The 26,690-nt window shown below is 40.3% G+C and overlaps 1 protein-coding gene across 1 annotated transcript in view; it reads left to right on the top strand.

Moving 5' to 3' along the window:
• LOC126251591 (transcription initiation factor TFIID subunit 2) overlaps positions 1-26,690 on the top strand; it is a 135,381-nt gene that overhangs the window by 83,013 nt on the left and 25,678 nt on the right. Inside the window, exon 15 of the mRNA XM_049952126.1 lies at positions 8,795-9,014. Coding sequence (XP_049808083.1) covers positions 8,795-9,014 — 220 coding nt within the window. The remainder of the gene's footprint in view (positions 1-8,794; positions 9,015-26,690) is intronic.

Below are 26,690 nucleotides of genomic sequence, written 5' to 3'. Positions count from 1 at the left end.
TACGGAATCCAAACTGATCTTCCCCGAGGTCCGCTTCTACCAGTTTTTCCATTTGTCTGTAAAGAATTTGCGTTAGTATTTAGGAGCTGTGACTTATTAAACTGATAGTTCGGTAATTTTCACATCTGTCAACACCTGCTTTCTTTGGGATTGGAATTATTATATTCTTCTTGAAGTCTGAGGGTATTTCGCCTGTCTCATACATCTTGCTCACCAGATGGTAGAGTTTTGTCATGACTGGCTCTCCCAAGGCCATCAGTAGTTGTAATGGAATGTTGTCTATTCCCGGGGCCTTGTTTCGACTCAGGTCTTTCAGTGCTCTGTCAAACTCTTCACGCAGTGTCTTATCTCCCATTTCGTCTTCATCTACATCCTCTTCCATTTCCATAATATTGTCCTCAAGTACATCGCCCTTGTATAAACCCTCTATATACTCCTTCCACCTTTCTGCCTTCCCTTCTTTGCTTAGAACTGGGTTACCATCTGAGCTCTTGATATTCATACAAGTGGTTCTCTTCTCTCCAAAGGTCTCTTTAATTTTCCTGTAGGCAGTATCTATCTTACCCCTAGTGAGACAAGCCTCTACATCCTTACATTTGTCCTCTAGCCATCCCTGCGTAGCCATTTTGCACTTCCTGTCGATCTCATTTTTGAGACGTTTGTATTCCTTTTTGCCTGCTTCATTTACTGCATTTTTATATTTTCTCCTTTCATCAATTAAATTCAATATTTCTTCTGTTACCCAAGGATTTCTATTAGCCCTCGTTTTTTTACCTACTTGATCGTCTGCTGCCTTCACTTCTTCATCCCTCAGAGCTACCCATTCTTCTTCTACTGTATTTCTTTCCCCCATTCCTGTCAATTGTTCCCTTATGCTCTCCCTCAAACTCTCTACAACCTCTGGTTCTTTCAGTTTATCCAGGTCCCATCTCCTTAAATTCCCACCTTTTTGCAGTTTCTTCAGTTTCAATCTGCAGTTCATAACCAATAAATTGTGGTCAGAATCCACATCTGCCCCTGGAAATGTCTTACAATTTAAAACCTGGTTCCTAAATCTCTGTCTTACCATTATATAATCTATCTGATACCTTTTAGTATCCCCAGGATTCTTCCAGGTATTTAACCTTCTTTTATGATTCTTGAACCAAGTGTTAGCTATGATTAAGTTATGCTCTGTGCAAAATTATACAAGGCGGCTTCCTCTTTCATTTCTTCCCCCCAATCCATATTCACCTACTATGTTTCCTTCTCTCCCTTTTCCTGCTGACGAATTCCAGTCACCCATGACTATTAAATTTTCGTCTCCCTTCACTACCTGAATAATTTCTTTTATCTCGTCATACATTTCATCAATTTCTTCATCATCTGCAGAGCTAGTTGGCATATAAACTTGTACTACTGTAGTAGGCATGGGCTTTGTGTCTATCTTGGCCACAATAATGCGTTCACTATGCTGTTTGTAGTAGCTTACCCGCACTCCTATTTTTTTATTCATTATTAAACCTACTCCTGCATTACCCCTATTTGATTTTGTATTTATAACCCTGTAATCACCTGACCAAAAGTCTTGTTCCTCCTGCCACCGAACTTCACTAATTCACACTATATCTAACTTTAACCTATCCATTTCCCTTTTTAAATTTTCTAACCTACCTGCCCGATTAAGGGATCTGACATTCCACGCTCTGATCCGTAGAACGCCAGTTTTCTTTCTCCTGATAACTACGTCCTCTTGTATAGTCCCCGCCCGGAGATCCGAATGGGGGACTATTTTACCTCCGGAATATTTTACCCAAGAGGACGCCATCATCATTTAATCATACAGTAAAGCTGCATGCCCTCGGGAAAAAATTACGGCTGTAGTTTCCCCTTGCTTTCAGCCGTTCGCAGTACCAGCACAGCAAGGCCGTTTTGGTTAATGTTACAATGCCAGATCAGTCAATCATCCAGACTGTTGGCCCTGCAACTACTGAAAAGGCTGCTGCCCCTCTTCAGGAACCACACGTTTGTCTGGCCTCTCAACAGATACCCCTCCGTTGTGGTTGCACCTATGGTCGGCCATCTGTATCGCTGAGGCACGCAAGCCTCCCCACCAACGGCAAGGTCCATGGTTCATGGGGGGGGGGGGGGGGGGCTAATACCTTTAGAAAGAGCTATAGTGAGACTGCTCAGCCCTTACATGGATTAAAGGTATTGTGTACACTTATTATGCAGCATCTAGCTACACAGATGCAAATGCTTTACACGTTAACTGTTAGATTATAAAACAAATTTGATTTTTCCACCCTAGTATGTAAAATTATGTAATAGCAAATCCAGTTCTGTTTTGTTCATCTGTATTTAGTTATTAGTTCACGCACCGAAATCTCCATTTCATTTTCATTTCTTATGCTTTCCTATAGATTCACGTATTAATACCGAATGTGTTTTCTTTTTATCTGCTACACATTCAAGTTATTAGAGTGTAAAATGACACTTTAATTTTTATTTTGTACGCATCTCTGTAAAACTTCGTATTAATTTCTAATGTATGACATGGTCGCTTCAATTTTCTTATTTATTTTCATTTTCAACAGTTTTGTGTAAAAGAACATACTAAAAGTTAATGTATAACAAAAATCCGTTGTCTCCTACATGCTCCGCTGAATTTTTAGGCCATAAAAGAAAAGTTATTTTCCTTGCGTTCATTTCTGTTGTCTTTCGACAGAAGAATGTGCTAACACAATGCAGTTTTAAGTTTGTTTTATCCGCTACCGTACACCAAGTACAGTTCAGGAATCATATTACTTAGTGATTGAGCACGACTAGACCGCTGACGCATCCTTCAAAACGACTAATAGCAGAGTTCAGAAACAGCTTACAGCACTCCCACCCAAAATGGCAATTGTGAAGTGATCAGGTAATCGTTAATATTTAAAACATGTTTTTTTTGGGTGGGGGGGGGGGGGGTTGGAGGGCGCATATAATATGGTGTGTCCAGGAGGGGCGCAAAATTTTTAAATCCACCACTGGTCGTTAGATGACCTTTGATCGCATTCTTTGAATTCCCATTTTATCAGAGATAAAATGCGGAGAGAGAGATTCTGTGAACTTTTCAGATTCCTACTCTTTGATGAGAAATCATCCCGAATTCAAAACACTCCTTCACTTTTATTTCTGAAATATGGGACAAGGGTGTGTGTGTGTGTGTGTGTGTGTGTGTGTGTGTGTGTGTGTTGAGAGGCCAGTGTCAGAATACCAAGACAAATGAACAGGGGGCGACAAGAGGTTCGAGAACTTGTACCACTTATTTCTGAGCCAAAAATATCCTTTGAGAATGGGAAGAGTTACCCCAAAATATAATACCATATGTCATAAAATAGAGAGAGAGTTTGTGAACTTGTCAGATTCCTACTCTTTGATGAGAAATCGTCCCGAACTCAAAACATCCCTTCACTTTTATTTCTGAAGTATGAGATAAGAGTGTGTGACCAAATAGAGGAGCAAATCTCTGAGGTCATGGAACATGTCAGCACATGAAATTACAACGTAAAATAATAATAGATAAAATAAAATGTTTATGAACCCAAAAAAAAGACAAGCCATAAGTTTATGTAAATACAATGAATAATAAGCTTAACTTTCCGAGGAACTCCTCAACAGAGTAGAAGGAGTGACCCAAGAGGAAACTCTTCAGTTTTGATTTGAAAATGCATGGATTACGACTAAGTTTTTGAATTCTTGTGGTAATTTATTGAAAATGGATGCTGCAGTATACTGCAATCTTTCTAAACAAGAGTCAAGGAAATGCACTCCAAATGCAGAGTGGATTTCTGCCTAGTATTGACTGAGTGAAAGCTGCTATTTCTTTGGAATAAGCTGATATTGTTAACAAGAAACGACAGTAAAATATATATAGGTTGAGAGGCCAATGTCAGAATACCAAGACAAATGAACGGGGGTCGACAAGAGGTTCGCGAACTTACACCACTTATTGCACGAACCACCTGTTTCTGAGCCAAAAATATCCCTTGAGAATGGGAAGAGTTACCCCAAAATATAATACCATACATCATAAGTGAATGAAAATAAGCAAAGTAGGCTACTTTTTGTGTCAAACAGTCACTTACTTCACCTACCATTCAAATAGAAATGGCAACATTAAGTCTTTGAACAAGATCCTGAATGTGGGCTTTCCACAGCAGTTTACTATCTATCTGAGCACCTAGAAATTTTTACTGCTCAGTTTCATTACTCATCTGTCCATTCTGTGACATTAGAATGTTGGGTTTTGTTGAATTGTGGGTCAGAAACTGTAAAAACTGAGTCTTTCTGTGATTTAGCATTAGTTTATTTTCTACAAGCTATGAACTTATGTCATGAATTGCACCATTTGAAATAGTGCCCAGCAGACATAAATATTTTAGAATCACCTATAATACTAAAGGGCATATCTTTTATATAAATAAGGAACAGGAGTGGCCCCAGCACTGATCCATTGGGCACATCCATCCCCCCCTCCCCTCCCCATTCAGCTGTGCCCCACTCAGACTCTACATTGTTGCCATTCTCATCACAGCAGATAATGACCTTTTGCCGTGTGTTGTTAAAGTAAGAGGTGAACCAATTGTGTCCTACTCCCAGTATTCCCTAATTGTCCAACTTCTGGGGAAATATTTTGTGATCAACACAATGAAACGCCTTAGTTAAATAAAAAAAAAAGGTACATAGCATTCAAAACCTTTAGTTTAATCAATCCAATACCTCACAGAGAAAAGAGAATATAGCATTTTCAACTGTTAAACCACTTCTAAAATCGAACTGTACATTTGATATCATGTGAAAGAAAATGATAAATTATCCTTACTACATACACAAACAACTTTTTTACATCCCTCCAGCTTACCAAGAAAAGTCAACAGATGAAAATGTCGTTAGTGGAAACGATGTACCAGAGTCACCAAGAAATCCCCAACTGCACAAAGAACAGTTCTGATTTATTTTCCACAATCTGATGAGCCAGAGTGCACCCTAACAGTGTACCGGGGATGAGGCATAAGAATGTTATTCTCAGCACACTACCTTTTCAAGTACCAATGAATGGAGAAGGAAAGAAGAAACAAAAATTGTTACCTTCTATAACGCCACAAATTGTGGTGTGCATATTATTGATCAAATGGTTCATAAATATTCATCTATGGTTGCTTGCAAAAGATGGCTGATGCATGTCTTATATACAGTATTCTAGACATGGCAACAATAAATGTGGGATCATCTACAGTCAAATAACCAAAAATAATCTGAAGAGAAAAGCATTCATTTTCCAGCTACTGAATTAACTCGTGAACAGGAAACAACATAGGGTGGGACAGGAACAAGAAAACCATTCGAACAAAGAAGCAGCTGTACGACTGGACATATGAAAACAGCAAAAGAAGTGTCAAATTTATATGTGCTAAGGAAACAAGATCAATGACATCTGTCTGTAATGGAAAAAGTCACATGCAGAAAAATTGTATAGAAAACACCAATAATTTGCACAAGTGTGATTTCAGTGTTTGGAAATGAACAACTGAAGTAATGAAGAAATGAAACTTCCTGGCAGATTAAAACTGTGTGCCCGACCGAGACTCGAACTCGGGACCTTTGCCTTTCGCGGGCAAGTGCTCTACCAACTGAGCTACCGAAGCACGACTCACACCCGGTCTCACAGCTTTACTTCTGCCAGGATCTCGTCTCCTACTGTGAGACCGGGCGTGAGTCGTGCTTCGGTAGCTCAGTTGGTGCTCTACCAACTGAGCTACCGAAGCACGACTCACACCCGGTCTCACAGCTTTACTTCTGCCAGGATCTCGTCCCCTACTGTGAGACCGGGCGTGAGTCGTGCTTCGGTAGCTCAGTTGGTAGAGCACTTGCCTGCGAAAGGCAAAGGTCCTGAGTTCGAGTCTCGGTCGGGCACACAGTTTTAATCTGCCAGGAAATTTCATATCAGCGCACACTCCGCTGCAGAGTGAAAATCTCATTCTGGTAATGAAGAAATGTTAGAAACTTTAGAAGTAGGTCACAAATATTGGTAGAAATGCTATTTTTGTATCCAAAACTGTAATCTAAAATTGTTAGAACTCTGAGGTAACGCTTTGATTGAAACATGCAGATGACATACAAGTAAATGGAAAAATAAATGTCTTACTTTGACAATGTTGTGAATTTCTAATGCAGGTCCCATTAGTGATTAAATGACACTTTTCCACTGTTCTAGGGGTGTCGCATTTTCTACTAGTCCAGTGGTAATGGTACCACTCAAAGAAGGTTGATAAAACAGAGACTACTACAGCCACATTAAAAAGCAGATTGCAGGAAAACTGATACAGAAAATTTGATAGCAACTTCTATATGCATAGACAGGACCCTGCTTAAAGCCTACATTAGTTTTCACAGTCAAATCCTAGTGAAAGACCGATCAGAAAATCCTAGGAAGTCCTGGTCATATAGATACATCAAAAAAAGTTTTGGATCACCCTGGTTCCCAGAACTCCTGAAGATAGACACTGACTGTGGATATTGCATCATAGACACAGTCCCTTTAACTGTTCAGAGACGTCACTAAACCCACCCAAAGGTGTAAACAACCATGCATGAGCAGTGCCTATTAGTCAGAGAGGGGTCCGACAGCCAATCAGTTCCAGTCATTCCACCAGGAAGGAGGAGAACGGCACATGTTGTCTGTAGTTCAACCATGCCCAGACGGTCAATACTGCAGTTTGATCGTGCCTGCATTGTTACTTTGTGCCAGGAGGGGCTCTCAACAAGGGAAATGTCCAGGAGTCTCGGAGTGAACCAAAGCGATGTTGTTTGGACATGGAGGAGGTACAGAGAGACAGGAACTGTCACTCAGGCTGCCCAAGGGCTACTACTGCAGTGGATGACAGCTACCTACAGATTAAGGCTCGGAGGAACTCTGACAGCAATGCCGCCATGTTGAATAATGCTTTTTGTGCAGCCACAGGATGTCGTGTTATGACTCAAATTGTGCGCAATAGGCTGCATGATGCACAGCTTCACTCCCGACATCCATGGCGAGGTCCACCTTTTCAACCATGACACCATACAGCGCGGTACAGATGGGCCCAACAACATGCCGAAGGGACCGCTCAGGACAGGTATCACTTTCTCTTCAGCGATGAGTGTTGCATATGCCTTAAACCAGACAATCGTCGGAGATGTGTTTGGAGGGAACCCGGTCAGGCTGAACACCTTAGACACACTATCCAGCCACTGTAGCCAGGTGGAGGTTCACTGCTGCTTTGGGGTGGCATTATGAGGGGGTGACGTATACTGCTGGTGGTCGTGGAAGGCACTGTAACGGCTGTGCGATGTGTGAATGCCATCCTCCGACCGATAGTGCAACCGTATCAGCAGCATATTGGCGAGGCATCTGTCTTCATGGACGACAGTTCGTGCCCCCATTGTGCACATCTTCTGAATGACTTCTTTCAGGATAACAACATCGCTCAACTGGGGTGGCCAGCCTGATCTCCAGATACAAACCCTATCGACATGCCAGGGATAGATTGGAAAGGGGTGTTTATGGACGATGTGACCCACCAACTCCTCTGAGGAATCTACGCCGAATCGCCGTTGAGGAGTGGGACAATCTGGACCAACAGTGCCTTGATGAACTTGTGGATATTATGCCACGACAAATACAGGCATGCATCAGTGCAAGGGGACATGCTACTGGGTATTAGAGGTACCGGTGTGTACAGCAATCTGGACCACCACCTCTGAAGGTCACCGTGTATGGTGGTACAACATGCAGTGTGTGATTTTCAAGAGCAATAAAAATGGTGGAAATGATGTTTATGTTGATCTCTATTCCAATTTTCTGTAGAGGTTCCGGAACTCTCGTAACCAAGGTGATGCAAAACTTTTTTTGATGTCTGTACAAAGCCAGTGAACAATTTCATACCTCCACTCAGTCTGTTGTGGGTCAGTGCTGTCTTTAAACTGAAGACAGCAGACAGAAAACTGGACTGTTAAATTCTGCATTTAGAAATGTATTCACCCAAGAGCGTGCTGCAGTACCATAGACTCACAAATAGGAGATACTGATGTTACCACTCCCGGCATTGAGAAACAAAAGTCTACTTACAGTGAAAAAGCCTTGACAGAATTCCAGTTGAATTTTACATTGAATGTGCTGTAGAATTAGCTCCTTTCGTAGTTCATTTTTATTGAGAATCTCTTGCACAGCAAATAGCCCATTGTGACTGGAGGAGAGCTCAGGTTACTCCTGTTTCAGTAAGGATAAGGACTGGATTCACAGAATTACAGACCATCTGTTGTAGGATACTAGAGCATATTCTAAGCTTAACTATTATGAAGTTCATGGGGAGAAAAACAAACTTCTCTCAAGGAATCAGAACAGATTTAGGAAAAGCCACTTCTGTGAAACACAGCTTGCATTATTCATACGCAACATGGCTGACAAAGTAAAGTCAGCTGAACAGGTACCTTTATCATCTTACAAAAGGTGTTCAACACTGTACCACTTTCTCAAGTCGTAATCAAGATATGATCATATGGAGCATCTTCACAAATATGTGATTGGTTTGATGAATATTTGAGTAATAGAACCCATTATATTATATCGGCTTGCAATAATCTTTATCGCGTGTGAAATCAGACAATGGGCTACAAAATAAAAGGCTGGTATTTTGTGTAGTCTTTTGTAACTGTGGAATAAATATTATTCCAAATTATACAGAAACAGTTATTCTTGACATAAATGAAAATTTTTTCTTTTGTTTTACAGATGTGAGGTTAGCTGCATTGGATGCTCTGGTAGACTTCACTCGTGTTGATGGACGATGGGAAGATCTAGTCTTCCTTCTCGACATGATTGAGAATGACCCAGATCCTGCTGTTCGCCATCAGTTAGTTAGGATGTTAGCTGAGAATCCACCCTTTGATCGTGCTCATAGGCATAGGCTTGATAAGGAAGAACTTGTTGAGAGATTGTGGACACTAATGAAGTAAGCTAACTACTTTCTTTTTATTTATATATCATAGTTTTTTATTACTCTCTCTCTTACATCTAACCAGGCATGCTTTATATTTCAAAAATGGCTCTGAGCACTATGGGACTTAACATCTATGGTCATCAGTCCCCTAGAACTTAGAACTACTTAAACCTAACTAACCTAAGGACAGCACACAACACCCAGCCATCACGAGGCAGAGAAAATCCCTGACCCCGCCGGGAATCGAACCCGGGAACCCGGGCGTGGGAAGCGAGAACGCTACCGCACGACCACGAGATGCGGGCTTTTATATTTATCATTGCAATTATGAAACAAATGTTATAAGATTTCTTACATGTAGCATGGAATCCAACACTTCAAAATAGTTATACAATAAAATTAATGGTGAACAACAGTAGCTACAGCAGAAAAAATATGTAACTCATATTTCTTTGTGGAAAGTAATATGACAAAGACACATTACAGGCAGATAGACATAGGCTGTGAACTGTAGCAGCAGTGGATGTTTGGGAAAGGGGGGCAGAGTGTGATGTAATATACCACTTCAATAAAGTGACATGTTACCCAATGTTTACCTAACCAACAATCGATAACTGTGACTGTTAAAAGTATTTTTGTTGGTTAAGTAGTTTAGAATTGCAATCTGTTTGGAAGTTTTGTTATTATGTATGCATGTAAATGGATATGGATGGATGCAACATGTCTTAAATACGGAATAATGAGGGCAGTTTTACTATGTTTCATGATACCTGCTGGCTAGGCAATTATTCCATGCTATGGTGTCAAGGCGTGGAGGAATGGGGTGCACCATAAAATAAAAAGGGCACACCATGAGAATGGTGCTGATATCATGGAAGACAGACGACATTTAGTTATCTGTTAGTTTTGTACCGAACTGTCATTCATTCATGGACAAACAGAGTTAATGTCAAATGTCATAGCACATGTATGAACGCTAATGGTATATGAAGTGCTGACTTACATAAACTGATGAGCCAAAACAATATGACCAATGGCTTAATAGCTTGTTTGTCTGTTGTTGGAATGGAATACATCAGTGATTCTGTGTATCAGGGATATGACAGTTTGTTGGTAGGTTTGTAGTGGTATGTGGAATTAGATGTCTAGGCACAGGTCAAGTAATTCATTTAAATAATGGGCCACTGAGATATGCATATGCAGTGGTGACACCCAATAGCAACTCAGGTGGGTATCATAGGATTTACATCAGGTGAATTTGATTGTGGAAACATCAATGTCAGTTCACTATAATGCTCTTGAAACCACTGTAGCGTGGTTCTGGCTCTGGGACACTGATGATTATACTACTGAAAGATTACGTTGCCGTCAGAGAAGACATCAAGCATGAAGGGATGCAGATGGTTTGCAGCTGTCAGTGTGTCTTCGATTGCTACCACAAGACCCATGCAAGTGCAGGAGAACTTCTCCCATAGCATAATACTGCTCCCACCAGCCTGTGTCCATGGCATGCTGCACATTTGGAGCTGCCATTCACTTCGATGATGGCATTTTTCGAGACAACCATCTACCTAGTGTTGCAAAAATGTGATTCATCTAAAGAGCCGACACATTTACATTGATCAACTGTCAAATCCTAATGGTCCGGTGCCCACTGCGATTGTAATTGATGATGTCATTGGGACAACATGCGGACAGGTACGGGTGGTGTGCTGCGAAGCTCTATTTTCAATAATGTATGATAAACGGTGTGTTCTGAAACTCTTGTGCTTGCACGAGCATTGTGCTCTTTTTGCAGAGATGCCACAATCACCATCTATCGTACTTTGCAGAACAGACAAGCCTCTGAATCACACATTCTGTGAAGAGTCATAGATGTCCACCTATTTAGCGCCTAGTGGTAGTTCCACTGCCCTTCTGTCTCTCTCCATTTTTGAGATACTTGTTCACAGGCTTTGTGTAATAATTATCTATCCTTTGTCAAAGTCAATTTTCTCAATGGATGTCCCATTTGCAGCCTTCGTTTGGATGATCACCCGTTCATGTCTGATCCACTTATGTACTTTTGTTACTGTGTCATGTGGCCACAATGCCACCAGGTGGGCAGTGGCCGTAATGTTCTGTCTGTGTCTGTATATGTGCGGATGGATATGTGTGTGTTTACGAGTGTATGCCTGTCCTTTTTTCCCCCTAAGGTAAGTCTTTCCGCTCCCGGGATTGGAATGACTCCTTACCCTCTCCCTTAAAACCCACATCCTTTCGTCTTTCCCTATCCTTCCCTCTTTCCTGATGAAGCAACCTTGGGTAGCGAAAGCTTGAAATTTGTGTGTGTGTTTGTGTGTTTTTTATTTTGTCTACCTAGCAGCACTTTCTCGTTTGGTACGTCACAGCATCTTTGTTTTTTATATATATTTTTTCCCACGTGGAATGTTTCCCTCTATTATATACATTAGGTACTGTGGTAGAAGTGACAGACAAAAATTATAAGATTTAGTGAAAGTGCAGAATAGCATCAGTTATATTCAAATGTGGTATGTATTAATAGTACTGAATATGAAATTAAGTTAAGAATGTTGTAACAATGATAGATTATGAAGGTGGGCAATGGTTGGGCTACTGCACAAATTTTTCCAACTTTCACCAACATGTAGACCTAATGATTTCAACTCTAGCTTGTAAAAATATTATTGGCACTTTTGTCCCCCTTTTTCTAATCGGTACTTTTTGGTAGAAGCCGGCCGGTGTGGCTGAGCAGTTCTAGGCACTTCAGTCTGGAACCACGCGACCACTACGGTCGCAGGTTCGAATCCTGCCTCGGGCATGGATGTGTGTGATGTTCTTAGGTTAGTTACGTTTAAGTAGTTCTAAGTTCTAGGCGACTGATGACCTCAGATGTTAAGTCCCATAGTGCTCAGAGCCATTTGAACCATTTTTTGTAGAAATCAGAAGTCGTCATGCATTATTGATCAACTGAATAATTAGAACAGGATTAATTTAATTTCATCCTCATTACTACAGATAAGCACCACATTTGAATGTGAATGTACGAGGGCAGTTCAATAAGTAATGCAACACATTTTTTTCTGAAACAGGGGTTGTTTTATTCAGCATTGAAATACACCAGGTTATTCCCCAATCTTTTAGCTACACAACACTATTTTTCAACGTAATCTCCATTCAATGCTACGGCCTTACGCCACCTTGAAATGAGGGCCTGTATGCCTGCACGGTACCATTCCACTGGTCGATGTCGGAGCCAACGTCGTACTGCATCAATAACTTCTTCATCATCCGCGTAGTGCCTCCCACGGATTGCGTCCTTCATTGGGCCAAACATATGGAAATCCGACGGTGCGAGATCGGGGCTGTAGGGTGCATGAGGAAGAACAGTCCACTGAAGTTTTGTGAGCTCCTCTCGGGTGCGAAGACTTGTGTGAGGTCTTGCGTTGTCATGAAGAAGGAGAAGTTCGTTCAGATTTTTGTGCCTACGAACACGCTGAAGTCGTTTCTTCAATTTCTGGAGAGTAGCGCAATACACTTCAGAGTTGATCGTTTGACCATGGGGAAGGACATCGAACAGAATAACCCCTTCAGCGTCCCAGAAGACTGTAACCATGACTTTACCGGCTGAGGGTATGGCTTTAAACTTTTTCTTGGTAGGGGAGTGGGTGTGGCGCCACTCCATCGATTGCCGATTTGTTTCAGGTTCGAAGTGATGAACCCATGTTTCATCGCCTGTAACAATCTTTGACAAGAAATTGTCACCCTCAGCCACATGACGAGCAAGCAATTCCGCACAGATGGTTCTCCTTTGCTCTTTATGGTGTTCGGTTAGACAACGAGGGACCCAGCGGGAACAAACCTTTGAATATCCCAACTGGTGAACAATTGTGACAGCACTACAAACAGAGATGTCAAGTTGAGCACTGAGTTGTTTGATGGTGATCCGTCGATCATCTCGAACGAGTGTGTTCGCACGCTCCGCCATTGCAGGAGTCACACTGTGCACGGCCGGCCCGCACGTGGGAGATCAGACAGTCTTGCTTGACCTTGCGGCGATGATGACACACGCTTTGCCCAACGACTCACCGTGCTTTTGTCCACTGCCAGATCACCGTAGACATTCTGCAAGCGCATATGAATATCTGAGATGCCCTGGTTTTCCGCCAAAAGAAACTCGATCACTGCCCATTGTTTGCAACGCACATCCGTTACAGACGCCATTTTAACAGCTCCGTACAGCGCTGCCACCTATCGGAAGTCAATGAAACTATACGAGACGAAGCGGGAATGTTTGAAAATATTCCACAAGAAATTTCCGGTTTTTTCAACCAAAATTGGCCGAGAAAAAAAATGTGTTGCATTACTTATTGAACTGCCCTCGTATCTGTAATGCCCTTTCACGAAACATTGTTACTTTCTTGCCTTCCATGCTACATCAGGAATTGAGTTTTTTGCCTTTTGATAAACACTTGTTTTCATCACCATAAAATGTGCAGTATCTGAGAATTGGCCAATTTAATGAAAAAATTTCTAGTTGAAAAGTTATAGTGAATTAAAATGTATTTTCAAAAAGTCAGAGAAAGCACTGAAAAACTTAATTATTTAGTAAATATCACCATTATCAGTTGTATGGAAATTTCATGGTTTGTGACTGTCAAATTTTTGCTTTACATTCAATTTTTTCCCCCAGTATTCACTGTTGTTGCTTTAATTATTTATCACTACAATCATTCTCTGGATTTTGTTGCTCCGTTATTGAAAACGTATTCTTTCTGCCAGGTCTCTTATTAACCACTGCCAAATACGGCAGTGGAGGAGGCATCAATCATCATCTCATCATTGTTTAGTTATATTTATCAGTAAAAGTCAGCTTGATGTCTGAATGTTTAATTCTGGTGAAAGTGTTGTGGTCGGTCTGTACATGACACAGCAAAGGAAAAAAGGCAAACCAACATTTATGGAGAGGATTAAGGTGGGAAAGGATAGTAAATATCTTGTTTTGGTGTACTGCACCACTGTTGTTGTTCATGAGAAGTGCAGGAAATTATTGGAAGAATTTTTATACCATAATGAGTACAGTCGAAAATGAATACTACATTTATTGATTGTCAGTTCAAAGATCTTGCCTTGAAACATTTTGTGGGGAACATGTGTCACAAGATTATACAAAGAACAAGATGAAAAACTGATTTAAAAAAAAATGACAGTGTTATTGAAAGGATAGATTACTGCTCAGCATATAGAGGGATGTTGAGTTGCAGACAGACACAACAAAAAGGCTGCTATACATTAACCTTTTGCTCAAAAGGCCTCCTTCTAAGGTAGAAAACAATCACACACACACACATTCATAGAGCCACAACTTACACACATATGACCACTGTTTCTGGCCACTAAGGCCACTGTGTGTGTGATGCATGTTCTCACTGGAATAAGTGAAATAGAGATTAGACCAAGAGTTTCAAACTGTTTGTGGTGACCCCCAGGGGCATCACAGCCTTACATAGGGGCATCGTGATTTCATAAAAATAATAATTTTCATTTATTAACTTTCTGAGTAAAGGAACAACATGTGAGCTAGTAGTGATATCTAGTGGTCCGGTAAGTAAGTAAGTGTTGTTACTATGGCAGTGCCATAGATGGCAGTCAAACCTTTTTAATTCAATAACAATCAGTTGGAAATAAGTACAAAATGTGATGTTTTAAATGTATCAGGCTGTTCAAAAGATATGAATAGATGAAAATGCAGAAAGTGTGACAACATTTAGTTTACAATATAGCAGTGCCCATGCTGTTAAGAAGAATGATGCAATCTTCCTTCAGACGTGTGTATGAGTACAGGTTGTGACACAGGAAAGATATGTGAAAGTTTGGACCTGATCGTTAGTTGGGCATGGATAGCTAATGCAGTTTAGATGACCGCTTTTGTTAAGTGGGAAACCTGGGTGTGAGTCTGAGTACTGCACAAATTTTCATTGTTGTCATTCCCTTATACAGCTGATGGTTGTATGTACTCACAGTTGCAAATAACTTCATAATGGTTGTAGTCACCATGGTACCTGTGTCTTTGGATAGGCGTGCATGACCACAGGAATGCTGCATCAGTCTTCTTAACAGCAAGGGCACTGCAATATCATATTTATCCGCTGATACTGGGCAACGACTTTTAATTAAAATATCCTCCCCTGTACAGGAATAACATAGTATGTGCACAATTGCAGGTTGAGATGCAAGAATAACAACATATGGAAGTTTGGGTCTGGCCATAAGTCATGCATAGATAGCCAGTGCAGTTAAGGCAACTGTTCATTTAAAGCAGAAAACTTGGGTTTGAATCCTGGTCTGGCACAAATTTTCATTGTTGTCATTCCCTTAAAAAGTTGATGATTGTACAAATTTGCAACTGTGAATACATTTTATGTACAGTTACTTTAATTTCGGTTTTATATGTACTACTGTTGGAAATGAAGAATGACCACAGTGTTTTGTTTGTTTTAAAGTCCTAAGCACTGGAAGCACGCTTCCTAATAAAACAAAATGTTTGGAGCATATTGAGGTAGTCTTGCAAAAAAACCATAAGAATACTTTTCTCATTAGTTAAAATAAATGACCGAGTAAAAAACAAACTATAATTTTTACAAAGGCTCTTCTTTCATCTTACTAAGTTGCCTGCTGTGTACCAAAAAGCACAAAATGTTACACCATAGCTGAAGACTTCTTTTTACCAACTGCTCTGGACATGGTGTTTTATGATAGTTAGTCAGCTGTCATGCTACTGGGAAGTGTGCCTTTGTGACAATTAGTCATTGAATACTTGATATGGCTGATGACATTAATAATTAGTTAATTGAAAAACTCAAAGGTAAAGATTATTTCACTGCTTGGTTGGCTGAGTCTATAGACAATCACCTTGATGCACAACTATTTGTTACTAGCTGTTTTACATGGCAACAAATGTAATGAAGGTCTTCCTTCCTGCAGGAAAATGATTCATGGAACAAAAGCAACAGATCTTTTTGAAATACTGCATTCCTTTATGGAAAAAACAACATTAATTGGTAATATTGTATAGTTGTGTGTACTGACTGGAGTAATTGTATGGCACATTGTTGCACCAGGTGGCAATCTCTGATCTGTAAATAGGCTCCTCATCCTATTTAGACATTCTGTTTTGTTCAGCGAGAAGCACTGGCATCAAAAGGCATAAGCCCTGTGTCAAACTTGATTAAAATTCAGCCACTTCAAAGACAATATGTTTTCAACACGTGTTAATATGTGGGCTGTGAACACATTTCATCAGGTTACACAGTAGGCTAATTCTCACTGGCCGTCATGTGAGAACGTCTTGAAAAGGGTGTATGAACTTAGAAAACTGTGTTCTTATCTTGTTCAAGAGAAACATTTGATATCCAAGAAATTAATAGGCAGTGATCTTGTCCTGAAGCTGTCACATCTTTGTGACATCATTTAAAAATACAGCGCATAAAACGTACCCCTTCAAGGTAAGAGACCAAAATTTCTGCAATGGCCAGATAATATTTCAGTCTTCAGAAAGAAATTGCTATTCTGGAAGAAAAATGTGAAGAACACCTATGTTCCACATAAGTGTGCAATAACTACCCGCAGGAAACAGGTGGCGACACTAACAGTGGAGGCTATATGAAGCATATCAGTGGGACACAATAATGGAGAAATGGAATGGTTTATCTGATGTCCAAAAGTTCATGATCATTGACCTTTGGCCCAAGGGTGGAAGCATTTCCGAAATGGCTAATTTTCTAAACTGTTCGCACACTGCTGTGATTAAAGTATATGCAGGGCAAAATGGCGATATCCTAAACCGGCATTGGGGCAACTGTGGTGCACCATAGATCATAGATAAGGGTGAACAACAGCTGTGGAGATGTGTGAAGGCGAATAGATGTGCAAATGTTGAGCGACTGACACCACCCTGATGAACCAAGAGGCAACCAATATTGTCTCCTCAATGACCATTCAGCGATAATTGCTGTGTATGGGCCCTTGCAGCAGACACCTGGTTCATGCAGTCTTGCTGACCGCTGTTCATTGGCAACAAAGGCTGAGGAATGCTTTGTGGCATTTCCTGTATGATCTCATCATTGTGGAAGGCGTAGTGGATCAAAACAAGTATCCATCTTTCCTTGGAGACCATGTCCAGCTCTGCAGGCAGTTTGTTTTTTCTTGGCATGATGATATCTGCCAGTAAGACAGTGCAATGTGTCACACAGCTCACTGTGTACATGCAGGCTTCAAAGAGAACCAGTATGAGGTTACCATACTCCCCTGCCCACAAAACTTCTTGGATTTAAACCATATCGAGAACACGTGGGACTATCTTGATGCGGTTGTTCTCATGATGGATACTCGATCGAGAAACCTAGTGCACTTGGCCACAGCACTGCATTTGGCATTGCTCCACATCCCTCTTGGTATCTTTCAGAACCCCATTGACTCCTTCCTGCATGTCTCACAGGAGTCTGTTCTGCAAAAGATGGTCATTCAGGCAGTTGACAGGTGATCACATTAATGTGACTGGAGAGTATATTACATTTTCCCTGCTCTTCACATTGTTCTAGGAAACAGTGACCTCCAGTTTAGTGAAGAATTAAAGTCTGTGTTTGTGGCTCTTTTAATTGAACTCATTAATTACTTTCTGTATTACTTTCCAGAAGAAGTTGATCAACATAATTAGATGAAAAATCCTTTCAGTACAGAACTTCCATCAACACTTACCACTGAAGAACAAGTGCAATTTATGGATATTTCTTCTGACTTCACATTGAAACCGCAGTTTGTTTTCTCATCACCGCTTGAATTTTGGAGTTTGATGAAACAAGAGTATTCGCAATTAGGTAACAAGGCCCTATAGATTTTGATGCCTCTTGTAGCATCCTACTTATGTGAGGTAGGTTTTCACAGCATTGGTAGGCAACACGAAATATAGATCGCGAATGAATGTGGAGAAGAGATGTGAACAGCAGTTTCCAATTTTGTGCCAAGATTTGAAGAACTGATGACGAAGAAAAAAGCTCATCCTTTTCATTGATTTCATTTCACAAATAAGCTGTAGTAACATTAAAAGTCAATTAAAATGTGATAGAGGACCATGTTAGATTTAAGAGGATATTAGTAAGTGCAGTGGAAGTAACTCGTGGGAGGACAAACAGCAAAAAAGATGTAGGAAACATGTGGTGGAATGAAGAAATGAAAGATATAGCACAGAAGAAGAATAGAGCATTTTAGGTATGATTCCAGAAAAAGGACAGACAAGAAAGAAAGAGGCAAAAAGAGTGGTGACAGAGGAGAGAAGAATGTCAGTGGAAGAGCAAACTAGAATGATGGAGGAGGATAGTTAGGGCTCAGAAAAGGTCTTATACATAGTTGTTAAAAGTAGTAGGTGGAATGATATGACGGACTATGTTGGAATAGTGAATAAAAGTGGACAAGATGTAGAAAATAAGGGGGTGGAACACAAGATCATGTGGAGGGAGTTTTGAAGAACTCTTAAACCAAAATGTAGATCTGGATGTGGAGGATGAAATTTAGGACAAAGAAGAAGAACTCCAAACACAAAAGGACTTGGCATGGTGAGAAGTAGAAAATGCAATGAGAAACTTGAAAGAAAGGAAGGGATCTGGTTTGGATGAGCTGATGGTGAGAGCAGCAGCAGAGGGGGGGGGGGGGGGTGCAGTGGTTCTATTGAGTGATGAAAATTGTGTGGAAAGAGAGGACATCTTCAATATACTGGAAGAAAGGAAAATTGACCTGATCTTCAAAAAAGAGAATAGAAAAGAGTGCAAAAACTGTCAGGGAATCACATTGGTGAGCCATTGTGCAAAGATATTTGAGAAAGTTGTGGAAACACAAATTCAAATTCAGACAAAAAGATGGAAGGATGAGAGTGCAACAACGTTGGTACAGAGCAGGGAGATCTGCAGTAGATCTAGTCTTCTCTGTAAGACAGCTACAGGAACACCAGTACGAATATGGAATAGATCTACTGACGGCTTCCTAGATATTTTAAAAGCAGATCAGAGCACGGGCTGTCAGATCCCTTAATCGGGTGATTAGGTTAGATAATTTAAAAAGGGAAATGGGTAGGTTAAAGTTAGATGTAGTGGGAAATAGTGAAGTTTGGTGGCAGGAGGAACAAGACCTCTGGTAAGAAAAATACAAGGTTATAAATACAAAATTAAATAGTGGTAATGCAGGAGTAGGTTAAATAATGAATAAAAAAATAGGAGTGCAAGTAAGCTTCTACAAACAGCATAGTGAAGGCATTATTGTGGCCAAGATAGACACAAAGCCTATACCTACCACAGTAGTACAAGTTCATATGCCAACCAGCTCTGCAGATGACGAAGAGATTAATGAAATGTATGATGAGATAAAAGAAATTATTCAGATAGTGAAGGGAGATGAAAACTTAATTGTCATGGTTGACATAGTAGGTGAATATGGAAAGGGGGTAAGGAATGAAAGAGGAAGCCGCCTGGTAGAATTTTGCACAGAGCATAAATTAATCATAACTAACACTGGTTGCAAGAATCATGAAAGAAGGTTGTGTACATGGAAGAGGCCTGGAGGTACTGGAAGGTTTCAGATAGATTATATAATGGTAAGACAGAGATTTAGGAACCCAGTTTTAAATTGTAAGACATTTACAGGGGCAGATGTGGAACCTGACCACATTCTATTGGTTATGAACTGAAGATTAAAACTGAAGAAACTGCAAAAAGATGGGAATTTAAGGAGATGGGACCTGGATAAACTGACAGAACCAGAGGTTGTAGAGAGTTTCAGGGAGAGCATTAGGGAACGATAGACAAGAATTGGGGAAAGAAATACAGTAGAAGAAGAATCGGTAGCTTTGAGAGATGAAATAGTGGAGGCAGCAGAGGGTCAAGTAGGTTAAAAAGACAAGGGCTAGTAGGAATCCTTGGATAACAGAAGATATATTGAATGTAATTGATGAAAGGAGAAAATATAAAAATGAAGTAAATGAAGCAGGCAAAAAGGAATACAAAGGTCTCAAAAATGAGATCGAACGGCAGTGCAAAATGGCTAAGCAGGAATGGCCAGAGGACAAATGTAAGGATGTAGAGGCATATGTCACTAGGAGTAAGAGAGACACTGCCTACAGGAAAATTAAAGAAACCTCTGGAGAAAAGAGAACCACTTGTATGAACATCAAGAGCTCAGATGCAAACCCAGTTCTAAGCAAAGAAGGGAAAGCGGGAAGGTGGAAGGAGTATATAGAGGGTCTATACAAGGGCGATGTACTTGAGGACAATATTATGGAAATGGAAGAGGATGTAGGTGAAGATGAAATGGGAGTTGTGATACAGTGTGAAGAGTTTGACAAAGCACTGAAAGACCTAGGTCGAAACAAGGCCCGGGTGTAGACAACATTCCATTAGAACTGCTGTCAGCCTTGGGAGAGCCAGTCATGACAAAACTCTACCATCTGGTGAATAAGATGTATCAGACAGGCGAAATACCCTCAGACTTCAAGAAGAATATAATAATTCCAATCTCAAAGAAAGCAAGTGTCGACAGATGTGAAAATTGCCGAACTATCAGTTTAATAAGTCACAGCTGCAAAATACTAACACAAATTCTTTTGAATGGAAAAACTGGTAAAAGCCAACCTCAGGGAAGATCAGTTTGTATTCCGTAGAAATGTTGGAACACTTGAGGCAATACTGGCACTACGACTTATCTTAGAAGATAGATTAAGGAAAGGCAAACCTACGTTTCTAGCATTTGTAGACTTAGAAAAGGCTTTTGACGACTGGAATACTCTCTTTCAAATTCTGAAGGTGGCAGGGGTAAAATACAGGGATTCAAAGGCTATTTACAATTTGTACTGAAACCAGATGGCAGTTATAAGAGTCGAGGGGCATGAAAGGGAAGCAGTGGTTGGGAAGGTGGTGAGACAGGGTTGTAGCCTATCCCCAATGTTATTCAATCTGTATATTGAGCAAGCAGTAAAGGAAACAAAAGAAAAAATTGGAGTAGGTATTAAAATCCATGGAGAAGAAATAAAAACTTTGAGGTTCGCTGATGACATTGTAATTCTGTCAGAGACAGCAAAGGACCTGGAAGAGCAGTTGAAAGGAATGGGCAGTGTCTTGAAAGGAGGATATAAGATGAACATCAACAAAAGCAAAACAATGGGAATGGAATGTAGTCAAATTAACTCGGGTGTTGGTGAGGGAATTAGATTAGGAAATGAGACACTTAAAGTAGTAAATGAGTTTTACTATTCGGGGAGCAAAATAACTGATAATGGCCGAAGCAGAGAGGATATAAAGTGTAGACTGGCAATGGCATGGAAAGCATTTCTGAAGAGGAGAAATTTGTTAACATTGAGTATAGATTTAAGTGTCAGGAAGTCGTTTCTGAAAGTATTTGTATGGAATGTAGCCATGTATGGATGTGAAACATGGACGATAAATAGTTTAGACAAGAAGAGAATAGGAGCTTTCGAAATGTAGTGCTGCAGAAGAATGCTGAAGCTTAGATGGGTAGATCACATAACTAATGTGGAGGTCTTGAATAGAATTGGGGAGAAGAGAAGTTTGTGGCACAGCTTGATTAGAAGAAGGGATCGGTTGATAGGACGTATTCTGAGGCATCAAGGGATCACCAGTTTAGTACTGGAGGGCAGCGTAGAGGGTAAAAACCTTAGAGGGAGACCAAAAGATGAACACACTAAGCAGATTCAGAAGGATGTAGGTTCCTGTAGGTACTGGGAGATAAAGAAGCCTGTGTGAGATAGAGTAGCATGGAGAGCTGCATCAAACCAGTTTCTGGACTGAAGACCACAACAACAACAACAACATGATAGTGTTTGTAGAAACAAGCTACAGAAATCCTCGGGTAACAGAGGAGTGGAAAAGCAGACTATATGGAGAATAAGAGAAATGTACCAGCAGGAGTGCTAGCTGAGTGGAAGTGAGAGGAGAGAGACTGGATTGGCTGGAACGGAAGAATGACTTGAGGCAAGGAAGTGCACTCTTGCCATAGCTTTTCATTGTGTTAGTGAATGAGACAATTTTCCAGAGTCTCACAAGTAATAGGTGTAGGAAAAATGAGAGCAACGGTGTTTGTAGATGATTTGATGATTTTAGGAAACAAGGAGGGGGAAATGCAGAAGCAGTTGTACTTATGGCAATGAATAGTACAGGGATATGAGATGAAATTTAGGATAAGTAAGTGTGAAATGATGATCACAACCAGCAAGAAGGAGAGAGTCATAACTAGAGTAACTACTGTTGGTAGGGAATGACTGAGGAAGGTGGAGAGTTTCAAACATCTGAGAAGTGTAATACAGGAAAAGAAAAAAATGGCAGAGAAATAAATGGGCGGATGAGGCAAGCAGAAACTTTCTGGAAAAGTGTTAGAAGCCTGATGTATGCCTCAGAGACCTGCGTAATGAAAGGAAAAGAGGGAAGTGACATACAAACTAGTGAGATGAAATTTTTGAAAAATAACATTGAAGTACCAGAGTTGGACAGATTAACCAATCAGAGGATCAGGGATTTAGTAAAGAGGAAACCATTACAGGGTAAGACAGAGAAATCAAGGTTTAGATGGTACCGATATGTGAAACAAGTATAGGAGAAGAGGATATTCAGAAAGACACGAGGTGAAGAGGAAGGGGAAAAACCTGGGGGAATACTAAGAGACAGATCGCTGGAAGGAATGAAATACTATTTGTAAAATACAGGTGAAGACTGGATCAAGGTGGAGATAGAGATGATGGGAAGACATGTTCCAGACAGACCTGAACAGTGGCTGGAAACTGTATAAGATGATGATGATGATGATGATGATGATGATGATGATGATGATAATAACAATGAAAATGATGATGATGATGATGATGGTGATGATCTGTCGCATACACTTACATCAGTTATCATATACAGCTTTCATGAGTTACAAAATGAATAAATCAGCAGTCCAGTACCGTGTTCAGCATCCTAAGTGGCCAGAATCATACCTTAAACTGTCCTGCATTGACAACTAAGTTGTTGCTGGCTTTTGTTCCTCATGTCAGAAACTATCACTTCACTGTACAATTGCACGCTATGCTTTCACTTGATTACAACTACTTCAGAATCCAGTTCATCTTCTTCTATTGCTGTGATGCTCTCTTTTGCATCAGTGATATCAAGTGAGGTCATGCAATGGTAAGACACAGGACCTGCATTTGGGAGGAAAGTGGCTCAAATCCTAATCTGCCCATACAGATGAAGGTTTTCCATAATTTCCGTGGACCTGTTGAGGTATGAACTGGGATGGTTTGTTTGAAAAGGACATGGATGATTTCCTTCCCCATCCACCCTCAATTCAAGTTAGTGTTCCGTCTCTAAATATCTAATCTACAACAGAATATTAAACCGTAGTTCTCCTTTCACACTATTCTCTTATGCCCCTAGCCCATGCCTCTTCTCAGCAATCATTCACTGACCTTTTCATATGTTTTATACGTTTCCAGTAAGTCTCTTTGTGGCCTAAAAGCCTCTCTCATACTGACTGTTGGTAACCATGTAAAACTGCTGGTTGTAAAATATCTTCTCTTGAAGGGTAATCTAAATATTTTTGGAATGTTTCTTTCTACAAAATTTCTTAAATCTTGCTTTTTCCCTATGGTAGTTTGGGTCATTCAGCCATATGTTTGTACTTGGATTTGTTATTACTATGACCTATATGGTGTAGAAATGCTTACTCACACTGTTGGCAACTACTCAACTCATCATCTATTTGTAAACTCTTAATTGCCGGCCGAAGTGGCCGTGCGGTTAAATGCGCTGCAGTCTGGAACCGCAAGACCGCTACGGTCGCAGGTTCGAATCCTGCCTCGGGCATGGATGTTTGTGATGTCCTTAGGTTAGTTAGGTTTAACTAGTTCTAAGTTCTAGGGGACTAATGACCTCGGCAGTTGAGTCCCATAGTGCTCAGAGCCATTTGAACCATTTGAACCATAAACTCTTAATTTACAACTTTGCCATCCCAATAGCTCAACATGAAATGATTCGTTGAAGTTCTTGTTGTGGAATGAACTTTCTTGTGGACCTGTTTGTTGTAAACTTCAACAGTTACAAACATGGAGCCTTCTAACCAGGTAATAAGTTCCCAATTTATGGAGGAGGCTCACTGTTGACAGATTACAATATAAGCAAAGTCACTTCATAACTGTAAAATGTAAACTTTCATACCCAGATATACCACACTTCATAACTTCATGTGACACTTCAGAATGTTTCTGACAAATGTTAGTGTGTATCACCAAAACAGTCAAGAATACTTTAAATATCTGACAAAGATTTGCAGGCCATCAGGCAAAGGGTACTGAAAAACAGTACTGATGGGTGTTCAACAAGTTGATCACCTTGTACAGAGCGCTACTGACCAGCCAAAGTTCCCTTTGGAGGTCCAGGAGGACAAGTCATGGCAAAGTTTGGCGATGTTAAGGTGTTACGTGGTGGCGGAGTATAGTGGCAGGTGTGAGGTTGGCTGAGGAAGGCTGCTTGCTGGGGGCAACTGCTTTGACCACCTACTTCAGCCAGCTATGAAACTTTTTTTTAGTTTTCCTTGTGGTCAGATGGTGTGTACAGCAGTAGCTTTTGTTTTTTACTGCCATATGTGGCAGAGCCATTGAGCTTACGTAGTTGATTGTGCCAATATCCATGGATGTCAGATGTATAATATGTTTTTGCAGATCCTTTATTCTTCTGCCACAGCCTTCATTTCTTTTAACTTGGTTTTCGTGGTATTGATCTACACCACCATTTTTTTAAACTCTTGGCAAACTTTCTCATTTTCATAAGACAGTTCAGAGGCTTCAGAACTAGCTATATCTACCTTTTACAATGTTTCTCTATCTTCTCCACCATATTCTTCCATAATTGTATGAGGTGTGTTTTTCTTAGCATCCAATCAATATTAAGCTACTTCCTTTATCACACAACCAGCTGTGAATACAATCCTTATAGAAATCTGCTGCCTGAGCATAAATTTTTATACTTTGAATGTTCTGTAACAATTCCATAAAGCACTCTTCTTGACACTTATGAGCAGTGGGATGGTGTGGAAATGGGAGAGAGCCTTTAAAGATGGCCATATAAACGTACATGATGAGGAACGAAGTGGGTGACCTTCAGTCATTACCGATGATTTGATGCAGAAAGTTGATGAAAAAGTGAGAGAGAATTGACACTTTATGATTTCAGTGTTGTGTGATGAGTTTCCTCAAGTGTCAGAAGTGTGCTTTATGCAGTTGCTACAGAATGTTTAAATTACGGAAAGTTATGTTTAGGCAGCAGATTTATATGAGAATGGTATTACATGCTGGTTACAAAATACAATGAGAGGCTTAATATTGGTGGGAATTATGTATGTTCTGTCTTCACTTTCGTTTCTTGAATTTCCAACCCATTTTCAGCTTGGATGTTATTGGTTTTCTGCTTTCTATCATTTTTGTTCTACCTTTAGAATTTTTCTAGGTGCTCTGTTCCACCTGTTCTTTCTTCTCTTCCTGACATGCCTTTTCCTGTTCATCCTGATCTTCATTTTCCCATTTTCATTCCTCTGCTTGTTGATCGTTCTCATGTTTTCATTCCTCTTTGACTCACTTTCACTTCTTTTATAAACATGGCCACATTTTTCTCCTGTTCTTCCTGTCTCGTAAAACTATTGAGTATTGTAGCAATGCAGTGTGATTCCTTTTGAACTAATAATGCTTTCAGAAATCTAGTGATGTGTGCAAGCATGAGTTTTCTGCAAATCATAATTCCTGTGAACTCCGATTCATTTTTACTTTATTGCCCTTATTTAAGTGTCTTGGTTACTATATCTATTAGTACTAATACTTGACTGCTTTAAAGACAGTAGCTTCACAGAAATGTGTGTAATATTCTTTTGACCACAAGCAGTCTACAATAAAATTTCTGAAGTCCTGCACAATAGTGCACTCCAAATATTTTGCTCGGACTTGTGACACTTTTTGCAGGTCTTTGGCAATGATGCACTACTCTGATTTTTTTGGTGCTACTACCATGCAGTATCACATCGTGGTGTCTCTTTTTGTGCTCAAAAAACTGTTACCAGTTCTTTAAGTCTACATTGTCACTTGCCTAATGGGAAGACACATAGTAACTGGAAACAACTGTGAGAAGATTTTCAAATATATATATATATATATATAACTCTCACTCAGAATATTAATTCATCTTTTTTGTATCACAGAATTAATTTTATCGATTTTTTTTTTTATTCTGATACAGTTATATCACACATGAACAAAACATCCGCTTGAGACCCAGAGTACAGCTTCTTTTATGGTATATCAAAGCATGCCACTGCCACTGCCACTGCCACAGCCACAACAGCAGAAAGCTCCGAGCATATCTGTCCTAAAAATTCTGGACCTGTGAGGTCAACTGATACTGTGCTTCAACTGTCTGGAAAGTCAGAAAGCAGAATGAGTTACAAATATAGCTTGTTAGGAACAAATTCTCCAGCCGGCTGGAGTGGCCGAGCGGTTAAAGGCGCTACAGTCTGGAACCGCACGACCGCTACGGTCGCAGGTTCGAATCCTGCCTCGGGCATGGATGTGTGTGATGTCCTTAGGTTAGTTAGGTTTAAGTAGTT

Source organism: Schistocerca nitens, chromosome 1 (genome assembly GCF_023898315.1).
Source record: "Schistocerca nitens isolate TAMUIC-IGC-003100 chromosome 1, iqSchNite1.1, whole genome shotgun sequence".
In the NCBI taxonomy this organism is placed as follows: Eukaryota; Metazoa; Arthropoda; class Insecta; order Orthoptera; family Acrididae; genus Schistocerca; species Schistocerca nitens.
The sequence above is the reverse complement of the archived record's forward strand: the minus strand, read 5'-3'. Positions and strand labels throughout refer to the sequence as shown.